Raw genomic sequence first — 27841 nt, 5'->3', positions numbered from 1 at the left:
TGCAGATACGTCTGCTTGATGCACGGCGGAAAAGGGCCTCCAGGAAAGGTGGTGCGTAAGTGAGTGAACGTGGGTCGAGGAAGGAAAGGTCTGTCACGCAGGTTAACCTCGAGTAGTGATCATCGAATACGCCTTCTTTCCAGCTGGAGTGACCATCAGTGAACTTCATCGTGTTAGTACTTTACTGGCGGTTGAAACACCTAACGACTATGTTTATGCCATTTATGGGCGGGAGCTAACGAGACAAGATGTATGCTGCACTGGTTGCCACTCAGGCCTGAATTGAGGTGTCTCGAGAGATCGCTCGCTTCAGAGGACATACTGCAACTGGGCGCAAGCAGTTGATGGCTCGGTTCGGCGATTGCGTGGGTTGACTGAAACAAATGATACTCGAGACTTGTCCTTGTCCTTGTTGTAAGACCGCAGCGAACGACGAAGACAAAGTAGAGGGGCAGGGCTACACGGGGAGAGCATATAGCGGAAACAGGTAACAATGTCTTCAAGTAATGACCCAACCGATTGGGACGCACGCGGCCCGAGATACTATCCTGCGAGTTAACTGGGTTCTGATAATGTATTAATTAGCCATCGAAAGGTCGTAAGCACAGCACAGTCGTAGCGAAGGCAGAGTGAGAAAGAAAGACGAACTATACAATATCCAACTGCAATTGTCCATTATAACGCCGAGATTGCCCTTTCAGTAACGTTCCGCCGAGGGGGGGTATCCTCGCCCACCCGCACCATATCCGCCGCCACCTCCATAGCCACCCTTCTGATACAACTGCTGCCCACTAACTCCACCAACCAAACTCGCAGGGGCACCTCCGTGGTAATTGCTCGCCGTGTCTTCTTCATCCATCCCCCCTCCACCTGCCAGAAGCGGATCCTTCACTTCCCAGACAGCAGCCTTCGAACCAACGGAAAATTCTAAGTCTTCGCGCTGTTTGAGAAAGGAGCATGAGCATTTAGGGTTTGCAACGAAGCGGGGATCTCCGTGGAGGTGGGGTCGTGCTTACAGTGATGCTGTCCCAGTATTTGTACACCATCATCACGCTCAGGAGCATGCAAAGCGTAAAGAAGAAGAGTCCATCGATATAGTGCTTGATGGCATCACATATGGTGACACTGAACGCGAAGAGCAGGACCTGGGCGATAGTGAAGAAGGCGGTACCAAATACGATATCGCCAATGGGCCACCGGTCATCCAGGGTTCGGAATACAAGCACCAGCTGCGATACAATGTAGATCACTGTACAGATCAGCGGCCAAAGGATGTAGATGATCCAGAGTCCGATCGGCTTCTTGAAGTCGAATCCAGCGATATTCTGGAACGTCGCTATTGCGATGAAGAGGGATAGACCAAATACGACAAGGCAGGATATACGAAGGAACTATCGTCAAAGGGAGATCAATGGAGGGTGGGGAGGTCGAAGGAGCCGATAATTACCCAAAGCGACAATGGGGTGCCATCTTCAGCGAATTGGAAACCAACGAACCCGTTGATGAGAAGACAAGTATAAGCTGCTGCAACCAGCCCCGTGTACACGGCGGCGAACCACTAAGCGCATCTTTTAGCTGACTGTTAAGAATAGAAAAGCTGGGTAACGCACTGGGTATGCTGCATTTGCGGTTGGTATTATGCCGGAGTCCAAGAAGATGGCGAGAAGTTCGATGACCATGTATAACCAAAAAAAGGTGACGATCTCTTTACGGCCTAGAAAATCGCGGTGAGTAATACAACGTAGAGAAATCTCGAATAACTCACCGACAGCTGTATATTTACTACGAATGTGGTATATCATGATTGCAGTCATAATTATCGCAACAATGTGCACAAAACATGTTGCTGAAATTGACGAAATATTAGCATCGTTTGCTATTCACCAGGTTTGGCTTGGCCATCCCATCCGAGGCCGCCATTGCAGTAGGCTTTGGATCGACCGCTGGAGATGAGCGACACAAAGGCTAGTCAAAAACTCACAAGGCTGGAAGATCAGTGTTCCGCCAATATCGACATTCCTGCTGTAGCACGTCGGCTCTACTCCTTGTTCCGAGCCAACCAGCGGACAGATGACGAGTGCGGCGGTTTGGCAGATACCGTTGAAGGATCCAAACTCTACTCCCATAGCGAGACGAATAGTCCTCTGGTCCTCAGAAGTATTGTGATGGTGTGAGAAAGGTGAAACGAATGATTTGCAGTTGATGCTCGGTGGCCGGAGGCCGCGTCGTTGTCGTGAAGAAAATGTGGAGGACGTCGAGGAGGACGGCGGGCACAGCCAGCGCATGAGGGGCCATTTTCCCACAGTCATACGGGTCATCACAGGGGTACCAAGAGCCTGCTACGTTTTGACCTTATGCTCAAAGTGTATATGAGTATGCGTTGCAGCCGAGCTGTGATCAGCAGTGGTGAACATGAATCCTGTGCCCAGTTTGGTGTGAATGGTCGCGTCGACCTGAGCAATACTCCCAGAAACCTTGGTCAATGTAATTTACTCCTGGACTTTCAAAGAAAGCATGAAAGATCAGGAGCGAGATAAATGGCAGAGCGAAAGCATTATAGGCCAGCTACGATTGTGCGTCCGATGGTTGTTATTGAAGGTAATGTCATTCAGGTGGGGATATATCACTATACGTTTGAAAGGCGATTCTGTCCCCAAAGCTTGCCTGATTCCGGCCATGACTGGGTGCCTTTACAGGGTTCCCTGACTTTCTGGCTGGCGCACCGTCCGCCGTCAGCTTGACACATGCAAACCGCTTCAGTTGGGTTCCATCATGGTTGGCGAAAGAGCTCACTGATTGGCTGGATTCATAGTATGGATGCCCAAGTGCTCTCCCAACGCCGTAATAACGGGTACTAGAACGAAGTGTCGTAGCGAAAGTTCAATGAAGGTGACCGAAGTACATACATATTTGACAATCAGAGAGCCATTATACTACACGGTGGAAGGAGAAGGCTAGCCATCCTGGCCCAAACATTCAAAGCGAGTGACCTGCCCTGTATCCTGACCACGCACGGAATTTGGCGACCAAAGCATCTGCAAGCTGCTGAGCTGGAGTCGGTGGGAAATGATATCAGAGTGGTCTGCATCAACGATGAGAACACGGGCCTCAGGACATACCAAGCTCGAAACTGGTCACGATTTTATTGTAGGTGACATGTCGTCTAGATGTTAATACCCTTCCTGGCTGGCATGAATACGCGGTACTACCAGAGAAGGGCATTAGCAAATGCGTAGGAATCGAACGGTGCCAGGATACGCGTAAACTGTCTTTTTGGCGCAAGGACCTAGCTAGGCATATGGTGGATATAACCTACAGCGTAGAAGCGCAGTGTTAATATATAGCTAAATCACGAAATACCTAGCCAGTTAATCAGTGATCCTACTTCGCCTAATCGCACCCAACAGCATATCAAGCATTTTTCTTGTTGTCGCTACGCCGACCAACGTCAATGGCCGGACATCGCCAAGCGTGGTGAGCTACGCCGCGAGTCACCGTCGTGAGGCCGTCTCGCCGTTGAGCAAACTTGCCAGCACCGCTGTCGTGAGAAGATACGAAGTTGAAGAGAAGTAATGGCACGCTCTCATCGATCCCTAATTATCAGCGTTCCCAGTAGGTCTTCTCAGATGACGGTACTAGCGAACTTGGCTATATAGCCACGCCGCCGCGCGCCCAAAAACCACTGGTGTGGAATAAAATTCACACGGCCAATATCTAACCAGAACGCCCATAATTTCGTCGGGCCCGCAGCATTGTTTCTAAACTCGACCGCAGCGCAATGCTGCAGGAACTATCGTCTATGGACCGCATTACACAGCTACAAGATGAGATCCAGCAAGTTTGTCTTTTACCACCTTACAGACGCGCTAGACTCTCATTGTCGACACAGATACTCACCATCATGTCAAGAAGTATTCAATATCTAACATCCAAGGCAGATTTTGTGCAAATTAGCCCAGAGGTGCCAGTTACGAAGCAGAGGGCTGCGGGGAAAGCAGACCCTCCTGATGTGTTCGACGGTCAGGCACTCTTCGCTGGATCACTCGCCTCACATCCTCAACTTCCTTCTCTTACGAAGCGAACAAGAAGGAACTGGTCACGGACTTGATCGTAAAGGCCAAACAGATTGAGTATCTTATCAACTCTCTGCCTGAACCCGAGTCTGAGGAGGAGCAGGTGAGTACACACCTGCATGTTCATACTATATACGTCAACCTTCAACCAAGGCCGGGAGGCTGAGGGAGTTGGAGAACGAGTTGTCGACAGCGAATGCAGAGTATGTCCGGGCCGTTCATCGTGCTAGTAAGTGATACTTTCGAGTTCGTGTATCCCCGTGACCATTAACTTTTCCAGGGGAGTTGCTTCGACTTGTTTCCGAGACCCTTCGTACAATGTTGAGCGAGCCTCCTCCAGATGCTCGACCCGCGGCGCCCAGTGTGTAGCATTGTAACGTCAGGGCATCTGTAATGCAGGTATATTGTATTTTATTACCTTGAGGATTCAGTGGACCGTCTTCGCCTCAGATCTCTCGACATCTCGGACCCTTGTAAAGAGGTGTAGGCGTTACTGGAGGAAGTGACCTCCTAGAACCCTTCCCTCTAGAGCTTCAGGAATCAGCAATCCTGCCCATTCAGGCTGGCACAGAAGACACGCATATCTCACTACATCACCTTCTCTAGTACTATCTCCCATTCTCACCGCACTATAATAAAACACAACCCTCCATCAATTCCCCGCGTTACCCAGAAATCATCTACAATAGAAATCAAACTTACCGAGAACATGCGATTCGAGACACCGGATTGGGAATCTACAACCGATGTACTACCACGGCGAGAAATGGGAGAAGAGGGACACGCGGAGCGAGCAGTGGCGCGTACGCTAGCCAGGGCTGTAAGCCGCCGACGACGGGTAAAGATACATCATGTTTGCGTAACGACACCGAGACTATTTGTTTCTGAACCATGAGTGAGAGGTAAATCCATTTGCAGCCATACGTCCGATGGTCGTTTACAGGGGAGGGCGCGCCTGGACGCCGGCTCGGTGTATTGGCCCCAAGTCACTCTTTCGCCATAGGTATGTGATCCTATCCTCCCTCTATCTACGCCATGCTTGTGGCATAAAGCACTCCCTTTCTTCTTCTTCTTCTTCTTCGACGAAGCCAGCTCAAGCGACCGCCCATATTCACTACTAAGCTTCCGGCCAGAACATATCAACGCCGACTGAGTGTGTCGCCCAATTTACTAGAGCGTTCATCCTCAAGGCCTCAGGACGCCATGGCTGCACTTAAGCCTTGAGAATACCTTGACAAGATTAGCACACCCAAAACACCTGCCGTCATATATCTCCAGTTCTCCATTCAGCTTTCGAAGTCGTATGTCTTACAGTGTTTTCCATCATGATTGATATTGCCACTCATCAACACCCACAGTTGCTTTCACAGGGATAATGAATCGCTCGAGACTCCGATCAAATTCCGTGATGATAAACCTCACAGGAATTCTGCTGGACGAGGCTGCCCTAGTAAGTGTGAGACAAGCATAGCTAGTATTCAACTCGTCCTTTAGTTCCTCTAGTTCCTAACACTTTGCTATACAACACTGTGAGTTCTAACAACATCGTGCGGTATTAAACCACATTGTTTTATCGCAAAGTGCTGTACTTGCGCTGATGGTTTCGGCAGGATCACGATGGGATCATTCCGACAAGCCGCTACAATCCACGCCAGCTCCAAAGAAGTTGCGGGTTCGAGCACAGCAAACCTTAAGCTTGATATGTGCTGACTCCAATATAGCCCAGCATACATGCAAGACCACCTACCCCTCGTCCTATCATGTTCTTTGTCCCCCTTTCGACTCTCGTCTCCGCTACAACCTTTTTCTTACTTTGCTCGGTTGCAGCGCTGGAGCAAGACCAACGGCTATGGCCAGCGGCGATCCCACTCGCGGTCCGTTCGCCCTACTTCAGCAGTTGGATGAACCCTACCATTGGCACCAGACCACCTTTCATGTGGCCCTCGTTTTGGGACGGTAGACGAGTAAGTTTTCCTAGCGTCCTACTTGAGTGTTTGTGACTCTGTTCAGATTCTTGGTTGGGCGAATTATGTCAGAGTAGACGGTTCCACTTGGCTGTGGCTTGGTATGCACGGCAACGCCTCGACGTTTGAGGGCGTAGAGATTACGCCTACACGATCAATATTCACCTTTCAAGCGGGTCCCATGGAGGTTAAGGTGACGTATTTGAGCCCGGTAGAGGTAAGTCCTCGAGCAGCCCTATCAAAAGAGTTTCTCGAGATATAAATTGGTATACCATAGCCCACAGACCCCGTTCTGCAGTCATTTCCGTTTTCTTATATGACTTTCGAAGCCTCCTCAACGGACGGTAACACTCATGCAGTCGAGGTTTACTCAGACATCAGCGGCGGTGTGTACCATTTGTTCGACTTCGTGCGCTAATCGTTCAATCCGTGATACAAGAATGGGCCTCTGGGATCAATGCTAACGTTATTCAATGGAATTTGACGACAACCACGGCGTCCACATATCACACTGTCCTTCGCTCTACCCCACAGCCTATGACTGAAACCAACAATATAGCGGAGGATAGCCAGGTCTACTTGGGCATGGCGTCAGTTAGTGTTTCAGCTCCATTTCTTGCATAATCTGCATAGTCCGCAAGAGCTCAACCCTTGCTAGCGCTCGGGTCTCACTTGGCAAACTGGCACCGACAACACGTTACGAGACAGCTTTGCAAGCACTGGAAAGTTAGCTGATACCCAAGATCCTACGTTCCGCGCTATCAATGGCAGGTACGCCAGTACATGGATATATGATTGTGAGACTGGGCGCTGACTGGAAGTGCGGTAGGGATTGGCCTGTTTTCGCTATTTCGGCTGACCTGGGCACAATCACCTCTACATCTTCGCCAGTGGTATGGTGTATTGGCTTGGTTCGTGATCCTTCAATCATGGCGTGGAATGGTGCATCCAACGAAGACCGACATCCGTATTTCAAGACCAGATATCAGGATATGTCGAGTGCGGTGCGTGTGCACAGTCATCAGTCCCCCAGTCAGTAACTGAGCCATTTATTTCATATGAAGATTGATGCTCTTTTACTGGACTTCCCCAATGCCCGTGATCGAGCCGTTGCATTAGATGAGAAGCTGACGGGCGAGGCTAGAAAGGTCTCTGATCAATATGCTGACCTGGTCTCTCTTGCAACGCGTCAAACTCTCGGGGGGCTAGAATTCACTACTTCGAGAATGCTTGATGGTTCATATGACCCCTCGGACCTCCAGATATTCATGAAAGATATCGGTTCCAACGGGTAAGTACAGCAAACCGGTTAACTAGGACCAAAAAATATTTATTGACAACAACCAAAGGCAAGCAAGCCGGATGAACCCCGTCGAAGGGATCTATGCCGCCTTCCCCGCCTTATTGTACCTCAACTCGACTTGGGCTTCCTCAATACTTCTCCCACATCTGAAATATCACAGTGGTTCGCAGGATGGAACATCTTATGTCGCCCCTGATCTAGGTGTGCCATATCTCCTTATGCTCGTGAGTTCTATGTGGATGACGTTGGTTTAGGCCCATTTCCCGTCAGCCAACCAATGTCTCGTCAAGATCTCCGAGGAGTCGAAGGTACGCATGTGCACCGCTTTTCCGTTACATCAGCCTAGTCACAGAGGTTACGCACGTACCCAGACACAAGCAGTATGCTGATCATGGTATACGCCCACGGGCTATACTCGGGAAACGGGTCGCTCATCGCCGGATACGTACGTATTCTCGCCACCCTAGCATGTCTAGGTTTTCATCTCTTTGTTTTAGTACCCATTGTTAAAGAGCTGGGGGGATTACTTGGTTGATCACACGATGAATTCTACCAACCAGTGAGATAGCTTGGTGGCTAGGACGGCATCCCGCTGACATGGCTTGTTTGGTACAAGGCTTACGGCGGATGGCGGGCAAGCTGGAACATCAGTGAATCTCATGTTAAAGGGGATCATTGGCATCCAGGCTATGTCTGGAATCAGTCAAGCATTTGGAGACAGCCCAGCATCGAAAACGTATAATGTGAGCGCGTCTCCTCGTCGGTGTATATGCGGACGCTGACTCTACATGCGAAGGATCGGGCAAATGACTTTATCGCTCAATGGAAGGGTCGGGCAATGAACAACGGGCACTTGCTATCGGATACTGGCAATGCGCAATCGTGGAGCCTCATCTACAACACCTTCGCCGATAAACTTACACGCAGCAACCTCGTCGGACAAGACGTACACCCCAACTTTGACTCCTTACAGAGATTGATCAGTTTACTTCAAATGATAGATATATGACTCTCAAGCCGCTTTCTACCAACAATTGGCCGGCAATTCGACGAGTATGTGTGTGCTTCTGTTAGTACGGATAGCCGCTGATTGTGCGAAGATCCCTTTGGGTTGCCACTAAGCTCAAGTAGCAGTGATGCCAGGTCCGGTGCGTAGTTGGCATTGTCTCCTTCTTGTGGCCTGCTGTAACGTAGTGCCAACCAGACTGGATCATCCTTACGGCCAGTACTATCGACGATGCCTCGATAAGAGATACGCTCGTCTCCATGGTGCATGCCAGAGCGAATTACAACGGCACCTTGGGTGCTTTCCCAACCACGTACAACGCTCCAAGTGGCAACGTAACCCGTGGCGTAGCAAGGTGTGCCGTTATATTGTCACTCTATGTTAATACAAAACATAATTTGCTTAGCCCTGCTCAAGGCGCTGCGTATTCTTTATTATCCCTCCAGTAAGCCCGCCGCATCGTGAAACACTGAAATCGGTTGATGTGAAATTAACGGTTCATGTAGGCTACAATCACAAACTATCGCAATGCCAGCAACGAGACCAGTGGCGCCCGCTAACCGATCGACCGGTGGTCTTTCTGGTGGTGCGATTGCAGGTGTCGTCGTCAGTGCAGTAGCGGCGGCGGCTGTATCTCTCGTTCTCGCGTTCTTCCTGTGGCGCCGTATCCGGAATCGCTCAGCAAGATCAGAATCAGAAGGAGGAGAAGGAGTACCAGCAATCACTCCATTCGCTCAAGTAGGGGGATACCTTACAGCCCCACAGCTGGAGATTGCTGCTACTGCGCCGTCGAATACGTCTAGCAAACGACAACGCCACGAGCAGTGGGGGCAAAGGTCACCGACTCCCTCTTCTTCGGCGCCACCCATTTCCACGGAACCTACCTCCGCTTCCGCCTATTCATCTAGCACGAACAACCAGTTGAGGGACGTAGTAGAGGATTTACGAAGGGAAGTTGAGTTGATGCGAGGTCATACCAATTACGCGTATGCCGAACCTCCACCAGAGTATTAGTTCCTCCCTTAAGGCCTCATAAGACATAATCAGCGCAATATATATACATGGATAAATAGTACATTGAGGGGAAACTAAGGAGAACAAAATGCTGAAGCACAACAACAACGTAAAAGACGTCAAGCAGTTTCGAACACAAGGGATCATACGTACAGAGGAGACCGCTTTACAACTACAACACAATGAAACTTGGATCTATGGTCAGTCACAACATGTACCACCTTAGGCGCGCTCGATCTTATCCATCTCAAGTGCGCGGGCTTCAGCCTTGCTGTCCAAACCCTCTGGGCGAGTTGCATCAGTTTCGACCCATCTTGTACCAACCCATTTGCTGACTCCGCCTGATCCCCGGCGCCTGAGTGCGCTCCGTCGTCTATACCACAAGAACAGCGCCACGAGCAGGGCGGCGCACACGACACTGAGACACGTCGCCAGGGCAATCCGGAGAGTGGTGCCCTTCGATGAACTTGCAGAGACGGCAGATGATGCCGAAGTAGAGTTGATAACAACAGTATATCTGAATTAGATGTCAGTTATACAGTGACAGGACTGGAAATCGTGAGCCTCACATCAACGTATCGAGAATTGCGTACTGGTCCCTTTCGCCAACTGAGATCACCATGGTATGCACTTCGTCCGCCAACCCTGTCTGACCCCACAAGGCTCTGACAGTACCGTTTTGCTCCAACCCCGTGACAGTGCTGGTGTTTCCGCCCACGACCAGTTCATAGGGCGACGTGAAGTTCACAAGGGATGGTAATGTGTCCAGTTCGATCAACGTCGATACATTCTGATTTGTCGTCGTTCCAAAAGAGAGGGGGGCAGCATAATAAGCAGCGACTCCTATGCGTTCAGCATCAGCATCACGGTCACGGTAGTGATCTCCCTTCGATGCGCACCTCTAAACTTCAATGTTGCTCGCGCATTAGGATCCCTCGTCCACCAGTACGATCCACTATACCCCAAGCCATTGTTTGACCAGTTCCCCGACATCGTGAAGTTGACGTATCCCCACAACGAGGCCAAACCCATACTATCTCCATCCTCAATACCCAAACCTCCAACAGAAGTTGAAGCGTTCAGGATCATTTCGCTGTTCAGATTGATGGTGATATTGCGGAGGGTGTCTGAGGACGTCTCATCTTGGCGAGGATGAAGCTTGATTGCGCCAACATAAGCATCTGGGGACAAGGAGAGCAAGCAAGAGACGGCGACGAGGAGAGGGCTGAGGGAAAAGAAGCGTGAGGCCGACATGCTTTCCCGACGCGTTGCTCAAAAGAAGGGCCCGTGAGGATTAGTGGGCGTCGTCGACGTTTGATGTTGGGGGAAGCTTATCAACCTTGGCTCAAAGCTTCGAATTCGAGGCCATCGGCCCGTCCATGCATCCTTCGCCTGGGCGGCGATAAAGGAAGTGACCCCTGTCATACAACCCCTAGGCCTCAGGAGTAAATGGACCCGATACAATTATGTCTGTCTAGATGCGACACTAAATTATGTTCAGGCAGATAGCTCGACGCTCCAATCCTCCCATTGCGACTTCCCCGTCTGTATGTCAGATAGTCTCCTCATAAGAGCACCTGCAACTGGGCCAAAGCCTTCAGGATGGACTAAAGGGACGACATCCATGTTTTGGAACCCGATTTTCCCTATGGGCGCCACAATGACGGCTGTTCCGACTCCGAACAACTCGTGTAACTGGCCCTTAGCGGACCAGGAGGTCAGTTCTTCCATAGTGATCGCGCGTTCGTGGACGTGGATGTGTGCGCTGGGAGGAATATTAGGGAGGACGGATTTTTGTGGGTGAGCAGAGAGGAGTTCGAGACATGACGCTCGGGTTACACCAGGGAGAATTGTACCATCCAATGAGGGGGTCATCACGTCCAAGTCTACAGGAGACACCGCAATTCAGTATTGACAGAAATATTAGGGGGCGGAAACAACATACCTCCGTCATTACGTCCAACAACGGCGAAAACGTTCATCGCGCCAACTTCCGTGATCCTATTGTCCTCGCCAAGGAGCCACACGACTTGATCGTAACCTTGTTCCGCCGCAATTTGCTGAGGTAACAGCGCTGGCGCATAGTTGATTCCTAGCTTATGGCCGCCAGTGCCCCCCGGCCATGTACGGGCTGTCTCGCTTACCGCCATGAGGGAGAGCGGCTTCGGCCCTGTTGGGAAGTACGGGCCTGTTGGGGAGAGAACCACGTAGAGCATTGCTTCATTGGATGCTGCGACACTCAGTTCTGGGTTCAAAAGAAAACATGACATAAGTGGCTGCGGTTTTTCTTTGTGATGCAATACTTACTTGGCCTAGTCCCGATAATAGTTGGCCTAATATACAAACTATATCCAGGAAGATCAGGAATCCATCGACTTTCTAGCAAGACCAACTGTTTTATCAATTTGAGTAGCTCCGCTGAATCGAATGTCGGCAAAGCAAGGCGAGCAACAGATGTCTCGAGTCGTTTCATGTTTCGGCTTGGGCGGAAAAGGCGCGGGTTACCATTAGGTCCTACGTAGGCCTGGAGGTATCAAGTTGATAAACGCGATCAACACACAATATGGAAAGAGACTAACCTTCATCCCCTCAAAAACATTTGTGGCATACTGCAAGCATGAACTCATCGGGTCCAATGACAACGGTCCATATGGCTTGATTTCGGGATTCGACCATCCGTTGATTGGGTCATATGTACATATCAACATATGGTCTGTTGGCGTCTGAAACAAGGTAATAGAGTCGTTAGATCGTCTGGAGCTTAGGTCGGCGCATCGATTGATTATGCTTCAATAAATGCTTAACTTACTTCTCCGAACTGTAAAGTTTCCCAGACGGGTACCGCCTTCAAAGATTCGGCGCGGTGGATGATCAATTTGGATGCCTGCAATATATTAGGATGCAATATGAGTGCTGCGTGTGTGGGAGGATATTTCTTGAGAGGAGACTGAACCCGAGTTTGGACGTACATCAAGGTCCGCCGGTAGCTTGTGCAAGCCAGTCCCATTGATCCCGTTGGTGAGATCACCAGTCATTCTTCCTAATACACACAACTAATATCGGTACTTTGTGCCATGAAACCCCCTTTGGTCCCTCACTCACTGTACTTGGCTTGGATGTCCGTCAACAGTGGAGGGAACAATGAGAGTTCTCTGGGAGAGATAGGTGGCAGGGATCAGTGTCTAGGGAGAGCGTAAGACTGTTGATTCGAGTCACTTCGCAAAAAACTTAGCATGTTCGTATATATTCGCAGAATCGCTTTCCCACGGACACTGGACTGGCGAACACATTGTGGCAGCACAGCCACAATGATCGGGATCGCAAGAGATCGGTGGAGATCGACGGGCAGATCGCAGATTCCCTGGACACTGACACAGTAAATATCTGCTGGTCGCTTTCGCAATGGCTTAGTGAAAGACTACTATCATAAAATCCAGCAGTTCGTACTTGTTAGCCGTCGCGGATCACCCTTGCGAAGCCGATTCTATATGATGGCCCGTCGGCCGACCGAGTGGTTTCGGAGTTCACTTGCCGAGCACTGTCAGCACCAGCTCCGGCGGCTTCTGCCACAACGACCATATGAAACTCGGTGCGGTTTGTCAGGGTTTGTCATCCATTTACTTTGCCTTGGACGATGTCACGAGCCTTTCAACCACTTGCCATTCTTTCACGGACCGAGGGCGTTGAACGATGGAGACATTCACAGTATTCGGATATGGCTCACTGATCTTCAAGGTTTGTGCAATATTACTGAGATCAGTATGGATCATGTGCGTCTTGATGGATGATCTCCTAGCCACCGCCCCATGTTATTACGCAAAGTGAGTTCTGTCCTTCCAGATTGCGGATGGTTGATCCTAAAGGCATCCAGCACCCGGATTTCTCAAGGGGTATGTTCGTAGGTTTGCCCAGAAATCGCACGATCATCGTGGTACGCCAGAGGTAAATCGAGGCGACAGTATATTAATATCCGAAATACGGGACCATCTCTGATTGTGCAACCTAGAATCCGGGAAGAGTGGTAACACTCATACACAAAGAAGAATGGGACTTATTCTCCGGTTCAGTATGTTTACTAAGTCGATCTGAATTATCTGACAGCTCATCTAGAGCAATCATATATCTTATTTAGGATCCTTTCCCGAACGACGATACGGTATGGGGTGAGTGTGATTCATCGGTACAGTTTGATGGTGTCCGAGTCTGACTGTCTCTGCTGTCCACCAAGGTATCGCCTACACTATAGATCCCGTTTACGTCGCAGAAGTGCGGGACTACCTAGGTAAATAGCAATCACAATGCGCTTCCCTAGCATGTTCTTCATCCTTCGCGACGGCAGACTACAGAGAAAAGGTGATACCAGCTTTCGTGCTAGCTCTATAGATCGTGACTTCCCGTCCCTAGGACGGGTACACTATGGAGACCTTAGACGTTTATGCTATTGAAAATGGTCAAGAAAAGGTTGCGATACATAATGTAAGTTGCCAATATCCACAGAAATTTATGCAACCTGTGGCCTGCGATCACTTATATTCTCTCGTCGACAGGCATTCGTAGGTTCTCAATCGCTTCTCACTGTTCATGAAATGCTGATGGTTCGCAGTGTTACGTTGGAAGAAATGACAATCCATCCTTCAGTAAGCCCTCAAGCCCTGTTCAAAGGTTAGAACATACTGAGCGACGGCACTAGTTGGCTCTGAACCACTGGACTTATTGTCGACGACGATATGGAAGTCGGTGGGGCCTTCGGGGCCAAACAAGGTGGGCATCCCAGCCGAAACACTACCAGCACAATATTTACCCGTTCTTCACTCGCAAAGGAATATTTGTATCGCTTGGCGGACGCGGTGCGGGGTCTTTCTAACGACTCCTACGACTCCCACTTGTACGCACTAGAGGTGAGCAGCCCGCAGTTGTATGGCTCACCTAGAATTGAATTATCTAGAAACGGGTGAAGGAACTCGATGGGAACAACGACAACAAAGGATAGCTACTTCATCAACTCCGTAATGTCCAAACGGCAGAGCGGTATTCGTGGTCTATATAACTTATGCGAGACAGAAAGCACAAATATCCCATTGGCAACGGGTTATGAGTCTCGAGGAGATTCACTCAGCCCCACAGAGCCATATTGCGGTAGATCACCGTTGAAAGTACGAGGACTTCCTAGGAGCGAAGCTCTTTCGCTCTCCTCGGCCAAGACGCCTAGAGATGTTCCTCGAGTTCGTTGTTCAACAATTCTGTGCCTGGTCAGTTCAGGCTCTAGAGTGAGATGGGACGCGCACGTACCCTCGCATTATGGCAGAGGTAGTCATACGTCGAGCGCGACGTTTACTCTGATTATCCTCGTAACGATCGGTTTCGTCTACAATTTCCTCGGTAATGATTTCCTGGCCGAGGGTCAGAACACATGAATGAAGGTCATTTCGTCCATACCTCAATGATATCTAGGGTAGGCAAAATATGATTAATTCGTGATCATGGCTTAGGGCAAGATGGCGTTTCAACCTACCCTCAAGGGTTACAACACCAATCGCACCACCTTCTTGCCCAGGCGTACGGCTAATAAGAAGCAGGTGAGAACGACCTGTTTGGCTAAGTAGATACATGAATTAGTACAAGGCGAGCATCAAGTAGGTTGCAAACCGTACAAATAGTCAAGTGCTTGGAAACAGTTGATTTTGGGAGTAGCTTCTGGAAGGACGGAAAGAGGGAAGCTAGAGATTGGTAGTGCTGTGCTTGGATCGTAGGCAAGTAACTAGCAGAAGACAACAGTAAAACAATTGCAAAACATAAGATACTTCCGCTAACCTTCTTTATGAGTAGAAATCCGATGAAAGCTGTGGGCCGTCCTGGTTGGTGTACTGGGAAGCGGGAGTAACCACTCAGTAACCTAGCAGGCACTGTTCAAGTTTGACACGACAGTCATAGGTAAAGGTACCTTACAGTTTGTCAACGGCAGCGTGGTCGAGGATTGTGTCAGCACTGAGTGTAATGACATCCTGGTATTTCTATCAGTCTTGTCCGTATATGCTTAGACCACAGAGTCAAACCTTCATTGGTGTCATGATCGACTCGACGCTTTTCGTATTTAGCTCGAGGACGCCGTTCAATATGCTAATTTCATCATCTCTGAGCGGTTCTTCGCCGGTTCGGTGGAATTGGAGGAATGATTTGAGCTCTGCCTTTTTGTAGGTATGGGTTGCATGAACACCCAATACATAATCAAGTAGCTTGGCGATTGGCCATGCAATTGGAGCTAACTTTATCGTAAGCCGTGACCGAGCACTACGAGTCCATGGTGCTCACCGAATATGAACATCATTGCGAGGACGGCGGGTGCACAAGCAGCCCCAATGGCAAGACCGTATCTGACACTCAGGGCTTGGGGAATGATTCTGACCAGGTTCGTTCAACAACATATTCATGAGAGTAGACGAAAGGATGGCCTTACTCTCTAATCAGCGGTAGTCAGTCCACCAAGTCAGTGACCGCAAGGGATGAAGCACGCGAGCATCTTACCCAAAAATAACTTGTTGATATCAAGCTTTAGTACGTCACACATGATAGACGGGGAAGAGCAGGCATACCAATCGCGGTCGTAGAGATTACAACGGCGGCCACGCCACCTCCAATCTGGAGGCCAGATAAGTAGACTGATGAGAGGGGGGTATAACACGAGCACTCACAGCGCTGTCGAGGAAAATCGGCAAGCTCTCGTTGATGATCTGGAGGAAGATGTAGTAAGAAGTAGACCACGCTCATAAGGAGCACCAACGTACCACGTTGCCAAGTAGAAGGACCTGCAGAAATCATCGACTTGTCAAGGAGCTCGGCCCCAAAGTGTGGCGCAACTTGTGGACTCACCACTAGAACCCAATGTCTCCCTCGTCCCATTAGTCGCAATACTGAAGAATGGTCATCAGACACAGGCTATATACTCATTATACAGCAGGAAAGTTGACCCTTCTGAGCATTTCTCTTCTCTTTGAGGTCGTCCGAGGAAGTTGCTAAGACACGGAGGTGCAGTTCGTCCAAACCCATAAGGCCAAGCGTTAACCTAGACGCGTACTTTTAGAGACCTCACAGAGCAACACGATCACAGAAGTCACTTACCCGGCAAAAACACCACCCGCCAGTACCAGAATGCCGCTGACGATGATCTTCTCCCAGAATTCGGGGGATCCTATTGGTTCTTCAGGTTCCTCCGGGGCAAACGCCAAAGCATTTCGCGCATATTGAGAAGGATATGCGAGCACCAGACGGGCCAGTAGTGTCAAAGCTAAGTGTTTCATCACCAAACCTACGAATCCCAAACGAAGTCCAACTCAGTGGGAGTGTTCCGAACTTCGAAGTGTAAGCTGATTGACAAGCGCCCACAAAACAATCACGTGGTCACGCCCTTTCCATGAGATCTCTCTATTATGCTGAGGGGTCTAAGTTACTGCAGATACCAACCGTAAAATCGCGACAGATTCGACATGAGCTGTCTGAGGAAACAAATCAAATCCCCTCAAGCTTTCCACTACATATGTCTTCCCGTCTCCGTGCCCCTCCATTTTCTTCAAGATCATTCCAATATCCCTGGCCTGTGTGTGCACGTTGCAGCTAACGTACACCACTATATTGCACTTGAACTCCACCAGCTGCCGAATGAAATTATCATCGCATCCCTTTCTGGGCGGATCGATAATCAACACAGTTTCTCCAGGAGGGAACGATTTCACCGTCGCAAAAATATTGGCTGCGTCGCCAGCACGGAACGTGCACTTGCCCTTTGGGATATTATTCAACTCTGCGTTCCTTGTAGCGAAGCGGATCGAATCGGCGGAAAGCTCTATCCCAGTGACGACTTCGAAATGCGGAGAGAGCATGATGGAGAACAAACCAGCCCCACAGTAAGCATCCACCAAATGTGTTGGCTTGACCGTAGTGTGTGCGAAGATGGCGTTTTTGACGTAGGTGGTGAGCGGCTCGAGGACCGAATTGTTGTTCTGGAAGAACGACCCAGCTTGATACTCGAAGCTCATATCCCCTACTTGCTCGCGAACAATGGCTTTCTGGTCGGTGATGCAGACGTGTTTGTCCAGTGATGACGCCAGATCGGACATGTCGAGGGAATCGCGAAGGAGGAGAGATACACCACGCTTGTACGTATGGATTTTGCTGCGCAGCGAGGTTGGTAGTGAAGGGATGCAGAGCAACGGGGACTCACTTGATGATGCCTTCTCGCATTGGAGTCAGAGCATCTCTAATAGTTTGCGTCGCAATAGGACAGTCCTACGAGATAGCTGAGCAAGAGAAGTGAGAAGAGGTGAATCTATTGACCTCTATATCCATGGTCGTTCTTGTTCCGACCTTATTGAACCCAATTTTCAGCCACTCGGGCTTTGGCTCAGCAAGATCCAATGGTTGGCGTTGGCTCTGCCGAGGCGCCTCGAAGTGCGGCGTTATTTTGGTCCGATAGCCGTATTGCAGCGGCGATCCTATCGTCGAGCCTATCTCCGGGAGAGACGATTCTGGTAAATCTGGAAACGCCCTTCAGTGATGTTCAAACGGCGCAACGAGTGAATGAACGCACCAGAGAAATTCTTGAAGGCTTTGACTACGACATCTCGCTTGAGACCGAGTTGAGTCTCGTAGGAGAGCATCTGGTACTGGCAACCGGCGCAGGTCCCGAAGTACTTACACTGTACGCGACTTTGATCGCGAAGCTCGTTGTTCGGTGTGACCACCTCGACCAGATCCGCGAGGGAATGCATCAATCCACTTCGGTAGACTTTCGCGCGCACTTTTTCCCCTGGCAAACTGAACGGAACGACAACAACCCAAGGGGGATGCGGAGCGGGGGCCAACGCCAGACCATCACCTGAGATACTACATATTGAGCGTTATAGTTGAGACATGTCTCGCCTGCATTAAACGAGGTCCAGGACTCACCTCCAGACGAAATGCTGAGGATCTCGAGCTCTACTTCATCGTGGAATTGCAGCGGCGAGTTCTTTGCGGAGCCATCCACCAAAGCTTTATCCACGACTTCTTTCCCGATCATTTGTAGAATATCTCGGTGGAGAACGTCATCAGGAGAGTACGGTTCTGGGTTTAGGTCGCGCTTTCGAGCAGCTCTGCTCTTTTTGTGCTTGGACACTTGCTTTTTGGGCGTGTCCACATCAGCCAGTCGCGGCTTCTTCCTACCAAAGTCTAGTTCTTTACTTGGGTGCGCTCGAGCTTGACCTGTGGTCGCAGATTCCGGGTCTGCCATTTCGCGGTGATATTTGAGTCCAACAAATGGGCCTCGAATGATTGGTTGCGAGGCGTAGTGGCGGCAAAATCGAAGGGTGAGTCGGCTGGAAAATCTCATAAGATATTAAGTTCAAAGTCGTGACACCCAAACTGATACAGACAATTACTGGGAGTTTGACCGTAGAAAGCACAAGTGATAGCTCAGTTCTCGCAGAATTGAAAGGATTTTTTCCCACAGCCCTAAGCTCTACTGCAAGCCGTTTTACCTTCGTTCCTAGATCTATAGATACCCATACACTCATTTTGTATCGCCCACACCCACATAGAGCTTTCGCAAAGTTTCAAAGTTTCAGCCGTTGATCATCTCCTATGATAGTGCGATGATAATGCGACCTGAAATTGAGAAGGCAGGGAGAGCAAGCACTCTGCCCATATTCCCACGGTAAGTTCATTCTTCCCAGTCAATGTCTATGTTCGGCAAGCTAGATTTTGCTGGGGTATTCTAACATGCTGGCTAACGGAAGCCTTTGCCTCGTCATATTCTGCCGTCCGAATTATTGAGCCATGGCTTCTAATTTTCTAGATTCAGGTTCGTTGGCTAAAATGCCGTACGTGGACCTTATTCTCACAGTCAATGTCTCCTTCCCACGGTCCTTATTTCGCTTTGCCAGAAATTCGCGACGCATTTCTCGTTTCTTCAATTCACCCGTCACGCAGCGCGCGGAAACCTCGTTCACGCCGCGCAGCTCGACATTTGTAGATAAAAGGTATGATCTTCCTATCCTTCACCAATCTCCGCTGGTAAATGGCGTCTTTCCAACAGTATTTTACCTCTCACCGCAAACCGAGGCGGCAAGGGGCAACACTCACGTCTTTGAGCTTTTGGGGGAAAACTAAATCCGTCAGAGCGCCTTTGAAGTCATTGCCAAGCAACGAAACGATTTCTCGAGACTCAGGGACGGAAATGGAACCGTCATTAACGCCTATAACGACCACTAACGGTACAAATCACGACCAACATGCGGAACCTGCGACGACTACAACTACATTCGATCCGACCATATTCCGCGACTATTTGACAGCTCTGCTACCACCTGTGATCGGAGCGTCACTTCATGAACTGCACTCCTTATTCGACGACGACTTTGATGAGCGCGTGGTTAAGTTCGCTGCAGAGGGCGCAGAGGCAATATATATCGTCAAAGTGAGGGACGAGTCAGAAGGTGCGTAATGCTCTGAGTGCTGATTCCTGCTTACTTACTTGAACAGACGAGTCTATTCCACCGACTTATCATTTCATACTTACACCGCATCTAACGTACCAACCCTCACATGTCATGACCGTTGCCCTCATCAAACGTAGCCAAACGCTTGACTCGACTACCCCGCTCGCAACGCAACTGCATCTGCTGAATCTCTTCGGCAGCGACGACACACCGTATGAAAGCCTGCACGCTGTTGTGAGCCGTGGTGTCAAGCCGTGGTTCGATGCTTTCGTCGGTGCTCGTGGCCAAGGCAAAGACGGGGACGCGAAGATGGGCATACCCATGACAAAGAAGAAGTTCGCGGAACTTGAATTATCACTCCTTCATCTGCAACAAAACGTCGAAATCCCTGAAACGCATCTGGTTATACACCCAGCGATACAGCGTGCCGTTGAGCAGGCGCGGGCAGCTGGGTCCGGTTCAAGCATATCGTATATCCCCCCCAAATTGCTCAGCGACAGCACGTTCCTCAACTCGCTGCACGGCCATGTCAATACGTGGATCAAATCAATACAATCGGTTACCAAGCTCTCGCGGGATGTATCCTCGGGGACCGCGTCACAAGAAATCAACTTTTGGCTTAGTTTGGAACGGGCATTGGAAGGGATTGAAGCTCAACTGCGAAGTGACGAAGTCCAGCTGGTCATGGACTGTCTTCGCAATGCTCGACGATATCATGCCACCGTCAGTTTCATCGCCGACACTGGGCTGAAGGATGCCACGGATCTAGGTGAGTTAACGATCTTTTGTGTTTCGTTACAGCTAAACTCGCCTAGTCCATAAGTACAATCAACTCATGAAAGACTTCCCTCTCAACGAACTTTTATCGGCGACCGACCTCGATAAAATACAGGAGTCTTTATCCCTTATTTTCTCTCATCTTACCCGCAAACTCAAGCTATCCCCATACCCAATTCGCCGCGCCCTCCCCCTCGTCGAAGCCATCTCCCGAGACTTCAATGACCAGCTCCTCCGTATACTAACTTCGCACCGTCTGCCTTATACCCCGTATGATACCTTCGAGCGGCTTCTCAACCAGACGATGAACATTTTCCGTACGTGGGATGATCAGATGAAGGAGTTTACCAATGTGGCCCGAGAGGTAACGCGTAAGCGCCTGGAACGATTCATTCCCATCAAGATCATTCCGGCGCATGCCAAATTGCAAGAACGCTGCCGGTACCTTCGAGAGTGGCGGAAACAGCACGAACAACTCGCGGTGATGACCGGACCGACCAAGGGTCTGGGCGGTGTCGACGGGGGAATGGACATGGAGGAAGAGGTCAAGGAAGCTTATGAGGTGGTCAAGCGGATAGATGTTTTGGATGTCTCAGTCGGTACGTTATACTACTCGGGTCATTTCTGTCGCACTAATTACTCTGTCACGGTTCTCAGAGGGAACAGAAATCTGGGTTGCTGCGGAGAACGCGTACAACGAGCGCGTGTCACGGGTGGAAAACCAGATTATCGCTCGTCTGCGTGATCGTCTCGGGACAGCTCGCAATGCCAATGAGATGTTCCGTGTCTTCTCCAAGTTCAATGCCCTCTTTGTTAGACCAAAGGTAGGCCACATAGCATGCTCACCCGATTTTGACAATGTCAACCCGTACTAGATTCGTGGCGCTATTCAAGAGTATCAAACTCAGCTCATTGACTCGGTCAAAGAAGACATCAAGCACCTCCACGACAAGGCAAGTTGAGGCGTTCTGATACTTGTTGACATTTTTTGAATTTCGCTTTCAGTTCAAAACACAATACAGATTTTCAGAGGCATATCATATGTCGCAAATGCGGGACTTGCCACCAATTGCCGGTGCAATAATATGGGCTCGCCAAATCGATCGTCAACTTCTCACTTACATGAAGCGTGTTGAAGACGTGCTCGGGAAAGGATGGGAGCTCTACGCCGAGGGACAGAGACTACAAGGTGACTCAGCAGCTTTCCGTAAGAAGCTCGATACTCGGCCGGTATTCGATGCTTGGTTGCACGATATCAACCGACGCAACATGGGTGTCGACGGTCGGTTATTTGAGATCCTTCGACTCAGGGCAACAGGAGGCGGCGTCAGCGGCTACCAGCTAGCAGTGAATTTCGACCCGCAGATTATCACACTTTTCAAAGAGGTCCGGAATCTGCTTTGGTTGGGCTTCCAAGTGCCGCACACGACGACGAGTTTGGCCAAGGATGCGAAACGAGTATACCCTCACGCTGTAAGCTTGATGGAAACAGTCAGGACGTACGGTCAGACTTTGGACCTTGTGGAGAACAATAAGGGCATTGAATGGTTAGTGGCGGAGTATCGAAACGAAGCGCAGCACATGATTGGAAAAGGTGATCGTCATTACTTGTACGAGGGTACGTCGATGATAATGACTGAGTTTAGGTATGGGCATCCGTTGGGACCATTTCGTCAATCAGTTCAGTGCGGGGTATGTTGCAACCGCCGACAGCCGAGACAATCGACATATACAGTTCGTCCGCGAGTTCGCCAGTGTTGTATCCGTTCTCCAGGTTGGATTCTATCGTATTGCATTGCGTATGTGTAGTCTGATGGCCGGGTATTCTCCTAGGACAAAACGAACAATGTCATCGATCTCTACAAAGATATACTCCGTTCCGTGGAAGACTTGGCAACATGCTCGTACACGTCTGAGGCCTTCACAGAGCTTCTTGCAAAGATTCAGGCCGCGGTACGTAAATATGTATTCTTTGAGAACTTTTTTACAACTCTACAACGCAGATTGATCGCTTGAATTTGGAAGGATATGCTAACCTGGAACACTGGGTAGCTGATCTTGACAAGCGGATTGAGACCATCCTCCTCCAGCGACTGACACAGATCATACAAACATGGTGCACAGAGTTCGATCGAGTCGACGATGGGGGCTTTCGGCGAGAAACTGTCCCTCGTGATGCGACAATCAAACGGAGAGGGGACAAGCGTCTCAAGGAGGAGAAAGTGGGTCTTGTCCTATGACTTGCACGCGGTTTCTTACTCGTCATAGGTTTTGGAAGGAAACTTGACCCTGGTCCCCATTGTTCATGAAATCAGAATACAGAATCAAGTCATCTTCCTCGATCCTCCGATAGAACATGCTCGCGCGACATGGATCAAGCAGTTGCACGAATGGCTAGGTATGTTGATTCTGATTCACGTTGGACTCGGGGACTCACACCCTCGTCAGGCATCGTTTGCCGCCTGCGCCGAATCCAGAGTTCACGGTACGAGATCGGCCTTCAGATGCAAGGTCTTGCGGCAGTCGAGACAACATATACTTCACTCGTCCGTGTACTCCGCTCTCCTCATCAACACCGACTGACGACAGGTGTAGCTAACATTGCTGACTGATAATACCCTTCAACGACCCTTCGCCCTCATTGAAGCCAAAGTACAACAGTTGAAAGACTATGTTGCGAAATGGCTCCAGTTCCAATCTTTATGGGACCTCGAGGCCGAATACGTGTTCAACCGACTTGGCGACTCGCTCGCCCACTGGCAGCAGCTCCTTACGGAGATCAAGAAAGCGCGATCCACCTTCGACACGTCGGAAACGCAGAAATCCTTCGGGGTTTGCGTGATCGACTATGAACAAGTGCAGGCCAGAGTTAACGCGAAGTATGATGCATGGCAAAGAGATATCCTTAGTCGGTTCGGTGTCAAGCTTGGCAACGCGATGAAGGAGATGCATGCCTCCATACTCAAAGCCAGGAATGATCTCGAGCATCACTCAATAGAAGGTCTGGTCGGTGGCGTACGAAGGTTCTAGTTCTTGCGATGTGCATACTTATATCCCCTTAGTTTCTTTACTGGATTTTCTTCGTTTTCCATTGCATATCGTCATTCCTTTTTTGTCCTACTATGCATCTTGTATATCGATAGCACTCCTTAATTGTTATCTTATCCCATCATCACATCATTGATTTGCAAATAATTTTACTTCACTTCAAAAAGAGTCCGCTAGACCATCCCAACGCCCCGAGGGTGAGTATATTCAAACCATCCCAAAATTGAATCAAGCGGCTCTGGTTGACCTTAAGCCACTATTAGGTGTTGTTTTGGCCCTGGGATTGTGACTGATTGGCTAAGTTACTTCCTGGAATCCGTCTTCAATCAGATAATCAGTGACTTAGACATGGCGGCTTTCGCAAATCTCATCGAGCAGTCGATACACATTGTCTCGGAGTTCACACTCGAGTGCGGGCGAACGCTAAGGGATGCGCCTGTCGCTTACAAGACATGGGGGAACTTGAATGAAAGAAAAGACAATGTCATGGTAATTTGCCATGCATTTACTGGAAGTGCTGATGTCGAAGATTGGTGGGCATCTATAGACACAAGCACGAAACATGCTGATTACCCGTGTCTCTCTAGGTGGGGACCACTAATAGGCATCGGGAAGGCTTTTGATCCTAGCGTATACTTCATTTTCTGCGCGAACGTTCTGGGATCTCCATACGGTTCGGCATCCCCCATCACCACAAATCCAGAGACGGGGACTACCTATGGTCCCGAGTTTCCTGCGACCACAATCCGCGACGACGTTCGGTATGTCCTTAAGCTGTAGTATAATATAACCATACTCAATCAACCCAGAATCCACAAGCTCGTCCTCGATCATCTTGGCGTCGCCGCCGTTGCTGTAGCCATAGGTGGTTCCATGGGCGGGATGGCGGTTCTGGAGTGGCCACTGTGCACCCCACCAGGCTACGTCCATCATATAATCCCAATCGCGACATCGGCCCGGCACTCTGCTTGGTGCATATCCTGGGGTGAAGCACAGCGCCAAAGCATTTACAGCGATCCGATGTATGAAGAAGGCTACTACACAACACAGCCTGCTTCCGGGTTAGCAGCAGCGCGGATGAGCGCACTGTTGACATATCGCTCTCGCGATTCGTTTGAAAGTCGATTCGGCCGAAAGCCGCAGATTAGCCGTGCATCTCAAGTATCCCCGCCTCCTAGATTTTCCCTACACACTCCGCCATCACCGAATGAGGCAATCGCCGCGCACAATGAAGGTTCTCGAAACGCCAAATCGCGTGCAGCCACTCCTCGAGGAGGTTCTCCAGGGGAATCGGCTCCGCAGATATTCTCGGCACAATCGTATTTGCGATATCAGGGAGAAAAATTCACGGCTAGATTTGATGCCAACTGCTACATCCATATCACCCGCAAGCTTGATACGCACGACATTGCTCGCGGGAGAATTACTCCGGAACCAACTACTGACGAAGAAGAATCTCTGGCTCTCGCTAAAGTCCTCTCCACTCTTCCGCCCAGAGCTTTGGTAATCAGCATTCAAACTGATGGCTTGTTCACCACCATTGAACAGCGCGAAATTGCGGCACACATTCCTGACGCTGAGCTGGTATTGATCCCTTCGCCAGATGGTCACGACGGGTTTCTGCTAGAGTTCGAGCAGATTAATAGTCATATCCTGCGGTTCCTCAAGAAGGAATTTGTCGAACTTTACTCGAGTCGAGAACCTCTTAACGCACAAGTCGAAGGATTCGCGATCAAGAAAACAAGTGTCTTCGGGGAGGCGGAGGTCGATATCACAAGATGGTAAAATAGACAAATTGTAGCGCAGGAAGTGTCTGAATTCAGCAGTGTAAAGTCGTCTCTACTGTAGTCAGGTTTGACAAAGCATGCGGGTAAATCAAGTCGGGATCTTGCCATTGTTGTCACTTCATGAGAAACAACTGGGAGGATCACAATATTGGTTCCGATACATTATTATGATTATTATTATTTTCTCAAGCGGACCACCATCAATCGATGCGCAAGTAGATTATTGTCTGGTCATAAACCACCACTTCGTCCCAAACATTCCTCAACGGGCGCACTACAGTCCTACATTGATAGGCGAGCAGCCAATGTTGACAAGACCATCTAAGAAAGGAATGATCAGTGTCTGACCATCTTCATTATTGGCACGCAAAACAACTTACTGAATTTGGTTTGATCGCAGCAAACCGTTTGCCCAGAGCTGAAAACAAAGAATTCATATAACAAAACGTGGCCGATCGAACCTACGAGACATACCACTTAGATCCTCCTCCAACGAGGGAGACGAGCGGGGAGCACTGGAGGCCAACGTCGCCTACAACCCCTTTGACATCCAATTGAAGCAATGAGGCGATCTTGCTGATGTCGGCTGAATCCGACTTCTTCATAGAGTTGCAGCAATGGACTGTCCCGGTGTTGCATTTGTCGCTGGTGCGAACTTGGAGAGGACTAGCTACTGCGAGAGCAGCGAGAGCGGTGATAATGAAAGATTGGGCGAACATTGTCAAAAGAGTGAATGTGAAGGACTAGTAGTGTTGATGAGGGCGAGTCTAAAAAACGAATGAGAGGATTCGAATGGAGACTTGGAGAGGTGAACAGTGGGGTATTTATACGAATCCAAAGCATAGACGTGTTCAAACTGGATCCATTTCAAGTCCGCCTTGTACGTGAAAATAATGTCTTGAGGACGTGCTAGACCGTCGAGACCAGCTTCGAAACCCTTGAATAATACCGCCCACAAAATTAAGCGAGGGTTCTTCAAGGTGGTAGATGCAGGGCACCCGAGAAGAAATCACGGGGCTAACGAGAAAACGTCTCTAATTTGACGTTTTCTCCGTCGATCATAGAAGCACAATAACGGGAAGTGAGGCCGTGAAACCGAGGCGCACTAATTGGAGGCGCTCCTGACGCGGATAACATACTGAGAAGCGTTGAAGGAAGGCCCAGGCAGCGGTAGTGTCATGCCATGATCCTCGTAAAGACGTACAAGGCAAGTGATTGGATCTGGAATCGAGTTTTTCATCAATTGTAGCACCAGACGGATGCCAAACATACAAGGATGCTATGGACGAACTCTTCGCACGTTGTAGTACAATGGTCATGAAATCCAGACATGGCATATATCAGCTTAAGTCGTGAATCCGTATTTCTTCCTTGCCCGCCACTCGACAAAGGCCGGGAATATCCAATAGAGAAACAACCCTGCTCTGTAGAATGCGGGCAAGAATACGGCTTTTTCACCGGCATCGACGGCTTGCACACATCGCCGCGCCACGACTTCGCGCTTCAATCCGTGCTTACTTGGATCAGCTTCGCGGACTGGTCCGGCATCGACGGCAGAAGCGCGGAAGTCACCTTCAACGGTGTACGGCAATATAGCGGAAAAGCGAATACTGGGATGCTCGATGGAGAGAGCTTGGTAGAGTACGAGGGATGCAGCTTTGGTAGACGCGTAAAGTGTGCGACTAGGAGCTGGAATTACCGCGGCTAGAGACGATACAAGGAGGATAGAAGGCGAGGGGGACGTTCGAGTAAGCAGAGGAATCTGAAGGGACTTGAGTATATAGTATGAAATGTTTAACGGCGGACGTACAAAGGCTACAGCAGCACCGAGAGGACCAAAATAGTTGCCATTCATCGCTTTCTTTGCAGTCTCAACGGCGTGCGTGATACCCTCTGAAGTTGCATCGGCATTGGGGTCATCAATACCAGCAACATTCATGAGCGGCTGCAGCGCAGATACACCAGCTGCGACAATAAGTGTATCAATACCACCCCATTCTGCCATAAGATTAAATCTCCTTCATAACACGGACCCTTGGAGACAACGTACCGGCCTCTACGAACTGTCGCAAGCGCACCAGGTCCTCCACATTCGTGAAATCTGCAGCCATATGAGTGGATTTCCCTTTCTCCCCCAAGGCATCGCATTCTTCCAATACTTTCTTGAGTAATTCGGCCCTCCGACCCGCAACGCACACATTTGCTCCTCTGGCGGCATATTCGTGTGCGATCGACCGACCTATCCCACTCGAAGCACCGATAACGAGTACTCTTTCATCCCGTTTGCGTATCTGTGTTTGTCGAGGCAGAGGTCTCACGGCGTAATATACGCCAGTAGAGATGGCCAGACATGACAGAGCAGCCACAATCGTTGCTGGTGGTGGTATCATAGTTCAAGCC

At 49.7% G+C, this 27841-nt stretch overlaps 11 protein-coding genes across 11 annotated transcripts; 4 read left to right on the top strand and 7 right to left on the bottom strand.

Annotated features, from left to right (window-relative positions):
• Positions 1-697: 697 nt before the first annotated feature.
• CHS7 (Chitin synthase, class 7) lies at positions 698-2126 on the bottom strand (the record flags this gene model as incomplete). Its single annotated transcript, XM_036773826.1, has 6 exons — positions 698-940; positions 1017-1391; positions 1448-1558; positions 1611-1714; positions 1766-1846; positions 1982-2126. 6 exons carry the CDS (start codon positions 2124-2126, stop codon positions 698-700), a joined length of 1059 nt encoding a protein of 352 aa, XP_036635299.1.
• Positions 2127-3778: 1652 nt separating this feature from the next.
• Positions 3779-4442, top strand: PC9H_004238 (uncharacterized protein; the record flags this gene model as incomplete). The annotated part of the gene is made up of 5 exons (XM_036773825.1): positions 3779-3838; positions 3890-4019; positions 4079-4176; positions 4227-4302; positions 4354-4442. The coding sequence occupies 5 exons, from the start codon at positions 3779-3781 to the stop codon at positions 4440-4442; spliced, it is 453 nt and encodes a 150-aa protein (XP_036635298.1).
• A 1039-nt stretch (positions 4443-5481) lies between these two features.
• Positions 5482-9360, top strand: PC9H_004237 (uncharacterized protein; the record flags this gene model as incomplete). Its single annotated transcript, XM_036773824.1, has 20 exons — positions 5482-5523; positions 5655-5745; positions 5901-6037; positions 6084-6254; positions 6315-6423; positions 6477-6631; positions 6696-6808; positions 6867-7041; positions 7102-7328; positions 7387-7564; positions 7595-7648; positions 7687-7785; positions 7838-7899; positions 7957-8083; positions 8137-8286; positions 8342-8393; positions 8441-8488; positions 8545-8701; positions 8753-8791; positions 8853-9360. 20 exons carry the CDS (start codon positions 5482-5484, stop codon positions 9358-9360), a joined length of 2694 nt encoding a protein of 897 aa, XP_036635297.1.
• Positions 9361-9582: 222 nt separating this feature from the next.
• Positions 9583-10614, bottom strand: PC9H_004236 (uncharacterized protein; the record flags this gene model as incomplete). The annotated part of the gene is made up of 3 exons (XM_036773823.1): positions 9583-9877; positions 9930-10203; positions 10260-10614. The coding sequence occupies 3 exons, from the start codon at positions 10612-10614 to the stop codon at positions 9583-9585; spliced, it is 924 nt and encodes a 307-aa protein (XP_036635296.1).
• A 243-nt stretch (positions 10615-10857) lies between these two features.
• On the bottom strand, positions 10858-12395 carry PC9H_004235 (uncharacterized protein; the record flags this gene model as incomplete). Its single annotated transcript, XM_036773822.1, has 6 exons — positions 10858-11246; positions 11306-11605; positions 11668-11884; positions 11940-12083; positions 12170-12244; positions 12330-12395. The coding sequence occupies 6 exons, from the start codon at positions 12393-12395 to the stop codon at positions 10858-10860; spliced, it is 1191 nt and encodes a 396-aa protein (XP_036635295.1).
• Positions 12396-13050: 655 nt separating this feature from the next.
• PC9H_004234 (uncharacterized protein) lies at positions 13051-14350 on the top strand (the record flags this gene model as incomplete). The annotated part of the gene is made up of 13 exons (XM_036773821.1): positions 13051-13095; positions 13157-13181; positions 13232-13302; positions 13367-13426; positions 13493-13523; positions 13589-13642; positions 13700-13713; positions 13765-13836; positions 13908-13913; positions 13964-13997; positions 14051-14121; positions 14181-14258; positions 14306-14350. 13 exons carry the CDS (start codon positions 13051-13053, stop codon positions 14348-14350), a joined length of 606 nt encoding a protein of 201 aa, XP_036635294.1.
• Positions 14351-14449: 99 nt separating this feature from the next.
• On the bottom strand, positions 14450-16655 carry PC9H_004233 (uncharacterized protein; the record flags this gene model as incomplete). Its single annotated transcript, XM_036773820.1, has 15 exons — positions 14450-14600; positions 14650-14750; positions 14797-14807; positions 14873-14955; positions 15012-15118; positions 15172-15253; positions 15307-15362; positions 15414-15619; positions 15670-15758; positions 15917-15996; positions 16050-16088; positions 16143-16163; positions 16228-16268; positions 16326-16420; positions 16477-16655. 15 exons carry the CDS (start codon positions 16653-16655, stop codon positions 14450-14452), a joined length of 1341 nt encoding a protein of 446 aa, XP_036635293.1.
• A 141-nt stretch (positions 16656-16796) lies between these two features.
• On the bottom strand, positions 16797-18622 carry TRM2 (tRNA(m5U54)methyltransferase; the record flags this gene model as incomplete). Its single annotated transcript, XM_036773819.1, has 5 exons — positions 16797-17526; positions 17576-17640; positions 17689-17888; positions 17942-18229; positions 18301-18622. The coding sequence occupies 5 exons, from the start codon at positions 18620-18622 to the stop codon at positions 16797-16799; spliced, it is 1605 nt and encodes a 534-aa protein (XP_036635292.1).
• Positions 18623-19567: 945 nt separating this feature from the next.
• PC9H_004231 (uncharacterized protein) lies at positions 19568-25439 on the top strand (the record flags this gene model as incomplete). The annotated part of the gene is made up of 15 exons (XM_036773818.1): positions 19568-19826; positions 19873-20598; positions 20645-21205; positions 21264-21430; positions 21482-21559; positions 21612-22200; positions 22253-22380; positions 22440-22559; positions 22610-22828; positions 22875-23004; positions 23055-23152; positions 23202-23621; positions 23985-24187; positions 24242-24415; positions 24464-25439. The coding sequence occupies 15 exons, from the start codon at positions 19568-19570 to the stop codon at positions 25437-25439; spliced, it is 4848 nt and encodes a 1615-aa protein (XP_036635291.1).
• A 276-nt stretch (positions 25440-25715) lies between these two features.
• On the bottom strand, positions 25716-26160 carry PC9H_004230 (uncharacterized protein; the record flags this gene model as incomplete). The annotated part of the gene is made up of 3 exons (XM_036773817.1): positions 25716-25762; positions 25822-25859; positions 25916-26160. 3 exons carry the CDS (start codon positions 26158-26160, stop codon positions 25716-25718), a joined length of 330 nt encoding a protein of 109 aa, XP_036635290.1.
• A 626-nt stretch (positions 26161-26786) lies between these two features.
• On the bottom strand, positions 26787-27831 carry PC9H_004229 (uncharacterized protein; the record flags this gene model as incomplete). The annotated part of the gene is made up of 3 exons (XM_036773816.1): positions 26787-27203; positions 27252-27406; positions 27492-27831. The coding sequence occupies 3 exons, from the start codon at positions 27829-27831 to the stop codon at positions 26787-26789; spliced, it is 912 nt and encodes a 303-aa protein (XP_036635289.1).
• Between the last annotated feature and the right edge of the window lie 10 nt (positions 27832-27841).

The sequence above is a fragment of the Pleurotus ostreatus genome, assembly GCF_014466165.1.
Source record: "Pleurotus ostreatus strain PC9 chromosome Unknown scaffold_2, whole genome shotgun sequence".
NCBI lineage: Eukaryota > Fungi > Basidiomycota > Agaricomycetes > Agaricales > Pleurotaceae > Pleurotus > Pleurotus ostreatus.
Note: the sequence above shows the minus strand (reverse complement) of the source record. Positions and strands in the feature narration are given on the sequence as shown.